General features: G+C 37.7%; 1 protein-coding gene across 2 annotated transcripts in view; it reads right to left on the reverse strand.

Annotated features, from left to right (window-relative positions):
• The window catches only part of PLPP1 (phospholipid phosphatase 1), a 118,928-nt gene that overhangs the window by 77,805 nt on the left and 26,884 nt on the right, over positions 1 to 14,239 (reverse strand). The window contains exon 2 of one of the 2 annotated variants that reach the window (XM_030843306.2): positions 3,729 to 3,883. The exons of the other annotated variant lie outside the window; for it this stretch is intronic. Coding sequence (XP_030699166.1) covers positions 3,729 to 3,883 — 155 coding nt within the window. The remainder of the gene's footprint in view (positions 1 to 3,728; positions 3,884 to 14,239) is intronic. 2 annotated transcript variants of the gene reach the window in all.

Genomic DNA, 14,239 nt, shown 5'->3' on the forward strand with positions numbered 1-14,239 from the left:
CCAATATACTAAAATTTATCAAAATATTTTCAAGCGTTCTGTAAAGTGGATGTACGACAAATACTTAATATACCAAATCTATACATCACCTCTTCCAACGGTAGTATAAAAAGCAGTTTTAAACAAAGAAAATGTTTGTGATTATAACAAATTACTTAAGGATGCATCTGGTACTACTTCATTTTGTGACAATTATATAAAAAAAGGGTGCTGGAATAAATGCTCATATGAACTGACTGAAGCAGTACTTTCCACAACAATGTAGACAAAAAATACAGCTCCACATCGGAATAAGTAAACAAGGAAATAAAACTTTTTTCCAACCTAAGAAATTAAGCTCCATAATACCATATTTCTTTCATTCCAGTAGACGCTCCCCCATATTTTAAGATATCTCTAATCAGGATATCTATTCAGTATGATAGTGTTCCATTTTTTTCCTGAAAAGCTATTTTAATGAGGTATCTGATATTAAGAGATGGCTTGGAAATCCAATATATTTCCAAAGAGTTAAGCTGAATTTTCATGGTAGTAATTATTATTAAACATAAGTGACAATCTTATTCCATTTCACATTTAGTATTTTTTCATTAAATTTTTCTATCTATATTTATTAAACACCTGTTACATACCAAGCAATGTGCTTGACACTAAGGATACAAGTGGAGCAAAACAGACCATTCTTACCCTAGCAAAGCTTATTGCCTTGCCCAATTGGGGGGAAACTGGGAAAAGGCAGCACGGCACTTATGTCAACATGGAAACAAAGGAGTTAAAGTATTCAAGTGTGGGCAATAGGCCATTTTGATACCAGCTTTCTGGACTAGTACAGGAAAGGGTGGCATGAGAGACTTGTCATGCCATAAAACCCAACAAACACCAATGTCCTCCTACAGTGCAGGACTCTTATGGCCACTTTTGCCATATATAACACTTTACTTATATATTTCTTTACAGCTTATAAAAATAAACATATTACTAACCCATCCATTTTTTTTTCTTCATAGCAATTTTTTATTACCATTTAAGTAGCTACTCAAAAATTTAAAAAAAACTGGGCCTCATTTAACTCCTTTGGGACAGTCACCTAAAGAAATATGATTTTTCAAACTATATGCCAAAAACAAAGAACTTGAGAAAATCCATATAACCATAGTAAATGATCTCCCTCATCTTCCCAAATATTGCTGAATCTCAAACTTTAGAGATGCAGTATTATATATTAATTCAATCCTCAAAACTTATCCTGTATTGTCTTTTTCCTCAAACATTAACAAAGGAAGTAAAAGTGATTTTAAAAAAGTAATCAGAAAGCAATTAGAATACCAAAAATAGGGGAAAATATTTCTTCCAAGTTGTATTTTATCCTTTAAAACTGTGAATATTATCTACTTAATATAGCACACTAATAATACTTGTAGCAATAATCTACATAATAATCAATGCTAGAAAAATACTTGTGCTGAAATACAAAATCTTGGGGTTTTTTTTTGTTGCATTCACACACACCACAACAGTTGAAAAGGATAATCCAAAGTCCATTACTCTAAATTTTGGTTTAAAAGGCTATTGACATTTCTGTGTTTTTTACAATAATCACCAAGAATGATGTCGCTAAAATCCCCAATCAAAAATGGGAGGGGCTTCCCTGGTGGCACAGTGGTTGAGAGTCCGCCTGCCGATGCAGGGGACACGGGTTCGTGCCCTGGTCCGGGAATATCCCACATGCCGTGGAGCAGCTGGGCCCGTGAGCCATGGCCACTGAGCCTGCGCGTCCGGAGCCTGTGCTCCGCAATGGGAGAGTCCACAACAGTGAGAGGCCCACGTACCGCAAAAAAAAAAAAAAAGGGAGTAATCCACATCCTAGAGTAAGAAAATTTTAATAGGTAAACACTTCATACAATGGAGACATAACAGGATTTCAAATAACACATTTTTTAATGAACTTAGAGTAAAGGTTTTTTTGCACATTAAGGCATGTTTACATAAATGTTCTTCCATCTATCTATATGCTTTCCTGCACATTGTTTCATAAGGCTGGTGGCTAAAATAGAGGTTACCAATTACCATGGAATTTACATCTTAGGAAAAATGTAAATATTTCCTTAAACTAACCCCAAATTTTCCTTCCGTTTTACTCCTATAAAAGTGGCTTTAATCAAATTAGGATGCATAGACTGCATGTGGAAATATTTAATATATCTTGAAACATAACTAAATCCAAGTCCCCTTCACCTTCAGAATACTGTGCTAAATACATCACCAAAAAATAAAATAATAATTTGCTAGCCAAAAAAGGCAAATATGAACTGAACTCAGATATGAACTGAAAAACCAAAGAACAAGGCTATTATTCTTAGCCAATTTGGGGGCAAAATAGGGAAAGAAAAGCCAGTCTGTCCTACTGTGGAAATAAGGCTTCTGTTTGCTAAAACAATTTAAAAAATGTAAGTCAACTATCTGGGGAAGGCAACTGACGAGAGACAAGTTGTCAAAAGAGAAGTATGGCATGATCTGCTGGACTCCCAAGACACTCAAGGAGGTAAATCTTTATTCTGCTTCTTCTCATCCATTTCCAACTCACACAGAGAGACACAGGGCAAGGTGCAGGAATCCGAACCAAGGATAGAGAAAGTAAGCACAATATCTCAAGTGCCAACCTTAAGCTAGTTTGTGAAATTTAACCTAGAAGCAAACTGTCCAATTATTTAAAGTAATGAAACCAAATATTAACCTACAAACTGATGAATAGTACAACTTAAAAAACAGTGATACGGCTTCCCTGGTGGCGCAGTGGTTGAGAGTCCGCCTGCCAATGTAGGGGACACGGGTTCATGCCCCGGTCCGGGAAGATCCCACATGCCGCGGAGCGGCTGGGCCCGTGAGCCATGGCTGCTGAGCCTGTGCGTCCAGAGCCTGTGCTCCGCAACGGCAGAGGCCACAACAGTGAGAGGCCCGCGTACCACAAAAAAAAAAAAAAAAAAAAAAAAAAACAGTGATATAGGGCTTCCCTGGTGGCACAGTGGTTGAGAGTCCGCCTGCCGATGCAGGGGACGCGGGTTCGTGCCCCGGTCCAGGAAGATTCCACATGCCGCGGAGCGGCTGGGCCCGTGAGCCATGGCCACTGAGCCTGCACGTCCGGAGCCTGTGCTCCGCAACGGGAGAGGCCACAACAGTGAGATGCCCGCGTACCGTAAAAAAAAAAAAGAAAAGAAAGAAAAATAGTGATATAGTTTTGATATATTCTGAGGATCTTCTTTTGCATATGTATTTACATTCTTTCTGATGAACTGTATTCTCAAATTTAACAAATAAATCTATCTCCGTTTTTGTGGCCTCAATTTCCACTTAACATGATAAAATAAGCATAATCTTAGTTTCAGCTCTGCCATAAAATAGCTTACTGGGCTTGAGCAAGTATCTGGGCCTAAGTTTCTTCACTTGTCTACTGAAAAGTGTTGATCCAAAATTACTTAAATGAACTCTTCATTCTAAAATAATCATTCTATAATTCTTTATGATGACATCAAGTTATTTGGGGCAATATCTCCCTTTAACTGGAGAAACACTGCCCTGGACTGAAGCAGTGGCTATATTCTTTAAGCAATCATTCACCACACCAACTCTGGTGACGACAGTACTATGGATTTACCCCCACCCCAATTCGATCACTTCATAAAACCTCCAGCACAACAAACCCATCACTACCTACTTATTCATTTACTTACAGAGGAAATGGGTAAACCAAGCCCCACTGTGTTGAGGACAGTGGTTGTGACGGTACTGTCATGGTACGGATACTGGATGCTGTTGTCTTTACAGAAAAAGCCTCTCTGAAATGGATATATTTGGCCCAAATTTAGAACAGCCATAGGCATGGAAGCTGTTAGGGAAGGGAAAAAAAGATACACATGGTTAAATTCAATTCACTTCATTAGGAAGTAAACTCTACTAAATGGGATGCAAATCTCAACTGTATTTTGTCCTTTCTGAAAAAGGATCACTATTCCATTACATCCAAGAGTAAAGACTGAGGAAACCATGCATCATTAGTTTGTCCACATCAGCCCCACCTTTATCAAGTTTAAATTCTCTTACTTGCCTTGACCTCTGATTTTAGGGACAATCAATAAAGGAAACCCCAAGGGAAGACAGCAACATTGGCCCGTGAAAAAATAAAGTTGAGAAAACAGGAAGGTTTTGTATTTTACATGTTGTTCGTAATTCATTTTTAACTGAATTGCTCAATACATTAAATATGTTTAAGAAAAAAAGGCAAAACTCAGTATATACATTTAATAATCAATAATACATCATAACAGCCAAATGCAGTCAAGGAGGGAAAAGATACAAAATTTTGTTTCATATTAAAATTTAAATTAATAGGGTTAGAAAAAATAGAAACTGTAAGTATAGTTGATAATAAGAACAGAAATAAGTCCTTTGTTTTCCAAAGACAAATTAAAAATGGTTTTTATTAGCCCTGGTAAGGCTCCAAAATCACTTTAACAAGTTATACAGGAATAATGTTCATTTGAAATTTTTCACCAAATAAAATGAAAGACCAAAGAGAAGTTAAATAACTTAAATTAGTAATTTCTTAGTATGTTTAAATTTACCACACTTTTAGGCTTTGTTTTATACAATTCAAACAGTCAAGCATCTACTTACTATATCCTTGATACTAGAGTATGCCAAACATAGAGGAGACAATTAGTGTAAAACGGGCACTCGGTTCAAGAGCCTAAATTGTACATGTAGCAACAGAAGGCATACTCAGGAAGCAGTTTCAAAAGGAATAATACTAAGACAGATTTTTGAGGGATGATGAAATTGTTCTATATCTTGGTTGTGATGGTAATTCCACAACTCTAAGTATCTGTCAAAACTCACAGAACTGTACCAAAAACAAAGTACATTTTACTGTATGTAAATGTTAAAAGGAATACCATAAAAGAGAAAATATGACTAATTTCTAAAATGATATAAAAGGTCCTATAGGAATTCAGAGGTCAACGTGAACTGGAGTAGTTAGAAAAGACTATTAGGGCTTCCCTGGTGGCACAGTGGTTAAGAATCCGCCTGCCAAAGCAGGGGACACGGGTTCGAGCCCTGGTCCAGGAAGATCCCACATGCCGTGGAGCAGCTAAGCCCGTGCGCCACAACTACTGAGCCTGCACTCTAGAGCCCACAAGCCACAACTACTGAGCCCACGAGCCACAACTACTGAGCCCACATGCCACAACTACTGAAGTCCGCGTGCCTAGAGCCTGTGCTCTGCAACAAGAGAAGCCACCACAATGAGAAGCCCGCGCACCACAGCGAAGAGTAGCCCCTGCCCGCCACAGCTAGAGAAAGCCCACATGCAGCAACAAAGACCCAACATAGCCAAAAACAAATAAATACATTAATTCATTTTTTTAAAAAGACTATTAAGGAACAGGCAACTGAGCTGAACTTGAAGCAGCAGGTAAATCATAGGCAGTAGGCAGGGCCTCAAGGAGAGCATTTAGTGGTAGAGGGATGCAAGAGAAGCATGAGGTCACACCAACAAGAGTACAGAGAGAATGAGCAAGAAGTTTTCAAGGTACATAACATTTTATAGCGAACATGTACTGCATGCTCACACATGCCAAGCACTAGGCTACACAGATTAACTCAATCCTTACCTCAACCTTGTGAAGTAGGTAACATCACTTCCCCCTTTTTTCACATAAAATTATTATGAGGCTTTAAGAAATGAGGAACCCTGCTGGAACTAGTAAGTAGTGGAACCAGGATTACAACACAGGCTATCTGTTCCTAGAGTCAGTGTATATATGATGTCTCCCATGGAGGCAAGTGATTTGCTAAATTAACAGAATTGTGACAAGGAAGATGATTTGGGTGAGGGGTACCTTCCTTTGAAAAAGCTTATTCAGTATAAAATACATGTTATGTTCATAATAAAAACTCAACGTTAATGAAACAAAATCTTCTTTTCTGCAGATTACTCTTAATTCCACAACTGTGTGGTTTTTAATGGGAGGAAGAGAACCTGAGATTTTGGAGTTTAACAAAAAGAATTATTTTTTTAAAATACTGGCCTAAGAAAAGACTTATCCTGTAGGAATAAATAAAATATCACTGTCCTCTTTTGCTCAGGGTAACACAGTAAAATAAGGGGTTTTTAAAAATTAACTTTAAAAAAAATTAGAAAGGGGAGCATTTAACACAGCTTTGAAATAATCTACTAATTAAGTGTTAAGCAGTATGTTGACAGGGAAAACAGAAAAGGACACATGAAAGAGTGTTTTGAATATGGAAATGACTCAATTTGAGGACTGGTCACAATTGTTGAGGCAGACCTGAAGATGACACTTCAAACTTTGGGAATAGGGAGAATGATGGTCCCATTGACAAAAATGTGAAGTTGGGACAGGCACCTGGTTTATGATGAAAGAAAATTAGTTGAGTATTGAAAATATTGCCTTTGGGGTAATCTGACACCTTAAATGCTCAGCCTCATCTTTCACTCTTCCCCATGTAGCTTACGGCTCCAATCACACTGAACCATTTGCTGTTGCCTGAACAGACTATGTTTTCAAAACCTTAGGTACCTACATATATGTTCAGCCTACTGTTTGGGATACCTGTCCCCTTGTTTCCCTTTCCCTGATAAGTAAGGCACTCCCTACTTATCTGCCCCATGGCACCTTGGACACACATCCATTACATAGTATCTTAAACTGCTTTTTGCATTTTGTCAGCAACTTGAGGACAAAGACCATAACATTCTTGTATCCTTCGGACCAGGCACACAGTTGGCTCTCAGTAAAAATTCACTAAACGGCGAAAGGAATATAATGCAGGATGAAGATAAGAAGTAGAGACAGATTTGCAGATTGTTGGCACTGGAGGTGGTAAGAAGCCAGGAGAATGAAACAGTCTTAGAGAAAGCCTAAAGTCAAGACTAACAGAGATCAATAAAAACAGTCAGGTAAGGACTAATATCCATAGTGAAATCATGAAAAGAGATTGCAGGAGAGAGAGGGAGAGGAGATGATTACATGCTCTAGAGGGCAGGGGCTGTGTCTCTCTCATTCAGCAGAACATATTAACCATTCTTTAAACACAAGAATGAACAATAGAGAAGTAAGACAATGTTGTTATACAAAAAGCCAATGAAAGTAGCTTAGAGTATCAAGTCTGTACTAGGTTAAATGTAGGACGTCAATGCTAAGACATCAAGAAGAGTGAGAACAGGGCTTCCCTGGTGGTGCAGTGGTTGAGAGTCCGCCTGCCGATGCAGGGGACACGGGCTCTTGCCCCGGTTCAGGAAGATCCCACATGCCGCGGAGCGGCTGGACCCGTGAGCCATGGCCACTGAGCCTGCGCATCCAGAGCCTGTGCTCCGCAACAGGAGAGGCCACAACAGTGAGAGGCCCATGTACCGCCAAAAAAAAAAAAAAAAAAAAAGAAGAGTGAGAACAGAGTAAAGACAATGAGGTCTGAGGAAAAAAGGTGTCATATACACTCTGTGAGAGAATATCTTACACCACCTCCACTAACACCACAGCTTTATGAAGAAACTTCAATAATGAGCTTCAATATTGGGTTGTCACTGCCTAAGCATGAATCTCCAAGTTAAATATATCACAATGATTTCCTCTATTACTCATGTGATTTATATATACACACGCACACTACTATGGGCTGAACTGTGTCTGTCCCCCCAAATTCTTACATTGAAGTTCTAACCCCCAATTTTACTATAATTGGAGATAGGACTTTTAGGAGGTAATTAAGCTAAATGAGGTCATAAAGGTAGGGTCCTAATTCAATAAGATTGGTGGTCTTATGAGAAAAGGAAGAGAGAGAGAGAGATCTCTTTCCACACGCACGCATCCAAGGAAAGGCCATGTGAGGATACAACAAGAATGTGGCCATCTGCAAGCCAGGAAGAGACCCCTCAAAAGAACCTGACCACGCTGGCACCCTGATCTCAGAATCCCAGCCTTTAGAACTCTGAGAAAACAAATTCTGTTGTTAAGCCACCTAGTTTTTGGTATTTTGTTATGGCAGCCCAAGCAGAATAAGACACACACACACACACACACACACACACACACACACAGGCAGAGCCATCCCCACAGAGTAAACAGACACCTCTACTCTAAAAAGCAATGAAATATTCTCTATCTACACAGAAATTATTTTCAGTGGTAATTTTTTAGGGTAGTAATAGAGAGTTCTGTGTCAAAGTTAGTATTATAGGAAGATTCTTCTCAAAACAAACTCTTTCACAGAACACGAATATTCTTTCCTTAATATATAAAGGATATAGAAACTATTTTTGACACTAATCATAATTCTAGGGTATTTTTCTCTTAATTGAAATTCCCTTAAGAGAAGTCACTTTTAAAAGTTCAATGCTGCTAATAAACACATTTGTTAACTACTGTATGTCTGCTCTTACCACAACTTCTCTAAGTTATATTGAAGTAGATAAATGAATACGTGGAGATAGATACATATATATATATATACATATATATATTTCCTATATTCTTCTCCAATTAAGTAATAATTGAAATATCTCCCATTTTATATATAGTACATAGTTCCTTAAAGACAGGTTGTTACAAAATATTCCAATGGAATAAACCTAAAATGCATTTTAAAGAGAACCAATGTTAATTTCTAATATATAGAAGCAAAGGTAAAGAAAAACAAGTCCTAAGTTTACGTTTTGAAAAGAATGAAATATAAATCTAGACATTATTAAAGTAACTATACTGACTTCAGTACCCACTACACCTTTCCCTATTTTCTCAATTTCAGACATCTAAATAAATATTACGCTATACCCCAGGGAAATTCAAGTGTCCATCTTCTTGAAAATCTCCTCTCATTATTCACTCAGACATTTCAATTTCTATGACACGGCAGACACAGTGCCAGGAAAGGAAAAAGAAAAAAAAAAGGGAAGGACTAAAAACACTAAAAAAGGAAAGGAATGAAAAAGACCTCACCACAAAATTTTTAATAAGAGAGAGATAAGCACTACTGGAAAATAACACAGCTGTAACTGCAAACAGAACTGAAGCTTAGATGACTTAGACAATGTAGCAGTCAGGATCCCAGCAGGAAACAGCATCCTCAAACTGGGGAACTTAAGAAGAGCTTAATAAGGGACTATTTACAAGTTATGGTGAGGGCAAAGTCAAGAGATAGTACAACCTTCTGAAGCTGCAACCACTCCTAGACCTAGAAGGTTCAAAGAGCTATGACCTCTGGGAGAGCCAACACGACAGAGGAGTTGGCAGGAGGACTCCAGGAGAAGAAACCCCACTCTCCTTCCAGTGCTTCCCATTCTTCAAACCCATCTAGAAGCCAAAGGGCAAAGTGAGCCTCTTAGTACTGAGGACAAGGTAGACAATGATGAGAGCAGGTCCACACAGGGAAAAAGCTATCTAGAACCGGGAGGCAGAAGGTAAGACCAGTCAGGGTCTCAGCATGAAATAGAGTCCAGTAACTAAATGCAGATAACTCAGGAGAGTTTAATAAAGGGACTATTTACAGAATCTATATTCAGACTATATATTAAGAAGTTTGGACTCTATTCTGTGGGTAACAGGAGACACACAACCCAATCTGTGCCTTAGTGGGGGAAAAGACTCTGGGAAAAACTGTATAAAGGATAGAGAAGTGTGAAGTTAGAATAGAGGGAGGGCTTCCCTGGTGGCGCAGTGGTTGAGAGTCCGCCTGCCGATGCAGGGGACACAGGTTCGTGCCCCGGTCCGGGAAAATCCCACATGCCGCGGAGTGGCTGGGCCCGTGAGCCATGGCTGCTGAGCCTGCGCGTCCGGAGCCTGTGTTCCGCAACGGAAGAGGCCACAGCGGTGAGAGGCCCGCGTACCGCAAAAAAAAAAAAAAAAAAAGAATAGAGGGAAGTCCAGAGGCAAGAAATACTAGTGTATATGAGAGATGTTGAGGGCTTGAAATAAAGAAATAACAGTGGGAATAAGAGGAGACAGTTTTAAAAATGTTTAGATTTTTCCCACAGAACTACAGACCATGTCTCTGTATATGTATATATGGATGTGTGTCTAACTCTCTCTTAAATACACACACGCAGGCAGACACACACACACACACACACACACACACACACACACACACACACACACACACACACACACACACACACACACACACCCATCTTCAGCCTTTGGACTCTCTACAAAATACATTTTCCATTTGTCCTTTACCCTGAGTAGATTACTATCTGATAGACTTCCCGCCACAATCCTGCCTATAGTAAGCACTTCAAGGAATATATGTTGAATGAATAAATGAACCAATGAATAAACAAGCATGCAAAAGCCTCTGAGGCACATAATAATAATTTTGTATAACTATAAACTTAGGTCCTGAAAAGTTTTAAGTTATTTTTCTCTCCACAAGACCCAAGTTAAAACAAATAAACCAAGAAAAGAACAAAAAACAAACAAACAAAACTGGTTAATGATCTTAAGTCCAAGAACATGCTAGGGAAGCACTTCCAATTCTATATTCTAACAATTATTTCTCAAGCTTGTTTTCCACCGGGAACACAAAGTGCTAACAAATAAAGATAAAAAGACTGATATACCCACGTTAATTGCTAAAAGAAATTTACGATTCACAAATTCCTGGAATCCTGAAGGCAATTTTTGTACAGTCCAGCATTATCTCCAAAGCAAAGCTTAAGACATGGCTATTGCAGAAGCACTTCTCTCAGCAGCACCCCTTACTCTTTTCTCAATGAAAAAAGGAGTTGGGGCCCCAGTTCAATCTTCTTTACTGATCCACCCAAAACAGAGGTCCACAAATTCCCGCAGGAAAGCAGAAGGATCAGATTTCCAGATGAAATGAGGAGTATAAAGCAATAATACTTCAAAATAGGACTTTACAAATAATTAACAATCAGCTCTAGATCCATCTTTTCCTAATCTCTTCTCTAGAACCCACAGAAACAATCAGACCTGAAATTTTATCACAAAGCACACAATAACATATCCTACTCCATAAGAGAAGTGTTGAATTCCCAATCTCAGCATCCATTCTATAAATCTTCAAAGTTAGCAAAGGACTTTGTTCCAAGATTCCCATGTAAAACGTTTTCATATATTGTACAACTTTACAGTACATACTATACTGTGTCCTCTCAGTTAAAAGGATAAATCATAATGTGGTCTCTTACTCACTAGGAAATATCTGCTCTTACCAGAAGCACCTAAAATAGTTGAGGCAGCCTAGCTTACAAGACTCTTAAATAGCAACCCTGCTAGTCTTGTAGTAATTTACAAACCTGAATCACAAAACACAAATATGATTAAGAGAAAGGTTTGCTTTATAGTGAAAAAAAGTTAATCATCTTCCATGGCCTTTCTCATATATGTCCAAAAAGAAGAACAGAAATTAACATGTATTGAGCACATATAGGTCACTATCACGCTAAAGCAGCTGCACATACACTACAACTGTATATTATCTTCATAAAAAACATATTTATGCTTTAGATATCCTACCATAAAATCTGGGGAAAAAAATTTTAAACCTAATCAATAGCATGAGTATGAATCATATATATAGAAAAATATGTATATGTATATATTGTTTAGTAGGCAAACTAATCTGTAAAAACATTATATTTAGTATAGCTTAATTTATATAAAACAAATTACTTGCATTTATGTCTAAATATACATTGGAAAGCCTAGAATATATAACCAACTTTCAAGTAGTTATTTCCAGATGGTATTAATACAAATCAGGTAGAAAACTAATTTTCCACTGTATGTACTTCCATGTTTGAATATTTCATAATAAAACAAAAGATCATGATCATTAATTTTGAATTTTAAAAAACACTTTATCACAATGAAACCTTTCTCACTGTGTTTCCTGAAATTGTTATACATGCAACTTAACTGAAAAAGTCCCATCTATGGTAAAGAGATTGTTTGAAACCAGGGCAAAGGAAAAGGCCCACTTTTCTATTCTGTTTAAAACAAAAAACGAAGTAATAGTAACAAAGTAATAGAAATTATCCTTTGGCTTTTAAGCCTGATTGATAAGCTCTCAGAGAGGTAGGCCTACAGTGAAATTACTTTTGGGGGTTTTCCTCTCTTGAAACTTTTGAGAACTACAGTGATTTACCACATATGAAGTAGGTAGATCATAATAGCTATAAGTTTTATATCTCCTAAAAAGTATACTAAAAAAATTTCCAAGGTCTAAGGTTTTTTGACATTAGAAATTTTGTTACAAAACATGCTTATCTTATAGGCAGTAGAAATAATCTAGAGGGTCATCAGTTTAGCAGAAAGTCATCAGTTTAGCAGGGGTAATCAAATACAAGCCATAATGAATATACTTATTTTAGTCACCACTTCTTGAAAAATCTTATAAAATAATGGTACTCAGGCAGATCATTCTAAAAGGGTGGCACTGTCTTTTTAATTATGTAATAAGCAAAGGAATATTACTCTAGTGGGTCTTTCAAGTTTTTGATTTAAACAAAACCTCAAAATTGATTACATATTAATATAAACCGTCAGTCTGATGGAGGGGAGAGGAAAGAAAATAAATAATTTCATTTAGGGCAGTGTCTTATGAAATTTTCTGTGATGACAAAAGTAACCAATACAACATGCTGTCCAATACAGCAGCCACTAGTCACACTTGACTAATGAGCACTTAATATGTGGCTAGTGAGAATGAAGGACTAATTTTTTTATTTTATTTTAATTAATTTCACCTTAAATAGCTACATATGGCTAGAGGCTTTCATAATGGATAATGCAGATTTAGGGGGTTAAAAATAAACTAAGGTTGAGAGCCATCAAATTTCGTTAACACTTAATACACAGCAAAACTAATTTTGATTCCCTAACTTAAGAGGAAATAATTATGAAGTACTTGAGTAAACATAGATTTAACTGTGAGCCAATGCCCAGAATAAAATTCCCCTATGTGAATACTTTTGGCTTGCTTCCTTTAAAGAACCTGTCCCTGCTGCATCCCTCAAATTTAAGAACCCTGAATTGGCTTCTCTCTCCAGGCAACTAACCTTCCTATAAGGGGAAGGAAGAGGGCCGGTCAAGTTTGTCTGGGGTACTCTCCTACCTGGCTCACCAACCTCAAATCTTCCCATTCTTCTGTCCTGGGGTAAGAAGCCCTTAATCTCTAACCCAGCAGAGTGCCTCCTTGGCTCTGGCTGCCCAAAGCCCGCCTTTACAGCACCCCAACTGCAGAGCAGCTACCAACTGCTTCTTCTTACTCCCAGAATTATTCCTACCCTGAATGGAGGCCATGAACACTCGGCTTAGCTGCATACAGATAATACTAATCAAAGGCATTTAGGTTTTCGTAATTCATTCCAAGCAGCACAATACTTATGCTTGTAAAATACAATATAGTTTTAAGTTTCACTTCAGTAAAAGCTAAATTCTGTTCTTAGTACATTGCCTGATCATCTGCTTCTAACCTAAGGAATTGTAAGGAACACTCAATCTCTCTCAAGTGGGTAGTAGTCATCACTGTTAGAACAGGAAAAAACAGAATTCTTTCCTGGTAGGCTTCTCAAGTTATCCCACATAGTGAAGTCTCTAAAGTAGCAGTTCTTAACTTCTTGGGGTTCACAGACCCCTTTAAGATTCTAATGAAACTACGGACCCTCTCCTCAAAAACACATGAACTTTTGCCATATAGTTTCACAACCTGCGTGCACACACACACACACACACACACACACAAATGGTCATCTATGGACACTTCTACTATAAAAGTATGTGAAACATAATAAAAATAATTAATATTCTAAAGTCCACAGACCTAAGTGACCAGTAGAATATGACCTCAAAGAAGCTAGAATTAATTCAACATGATATTCCTACATCTTCTCTTAATTCTCCTTCCTCCTTCCCCTCCTCCCAATTTTACCCTCTTCCCATCATCCCTCTTTGCTCTTTATACTTCATCTCCTTATTTGGCTATATCATAGAACTAAAGTCACTTTTAGTATTACTTACATACTTATTGCAATATTATGTTTCCTGTTCTAATTTCAAGAGTCACAGTTTATTTCTTTAAAGAAAAGTACAATATCAGTTGAATACCTACTGTTTGCCAGATATTTGCCTATCTTTAACAATTCTACAAAGGGGAAAGAAAGAGTATATCCCCCTAAATCTGCATGTTTGAAAACTTC

This window comes from Globicephala melas, chromosome 3, assembly GCF_963455315.2.
Source record: "Globicephala melas chromosome 3, mGloMel1.2, whole genome shotgun sequence".
Taxonomy (NCBI): Eukaryota; Metazoa; Chordata; class Mammalia; order Artiodactyla; family Delphinidae; genus Globicephala; species Globicephala melas.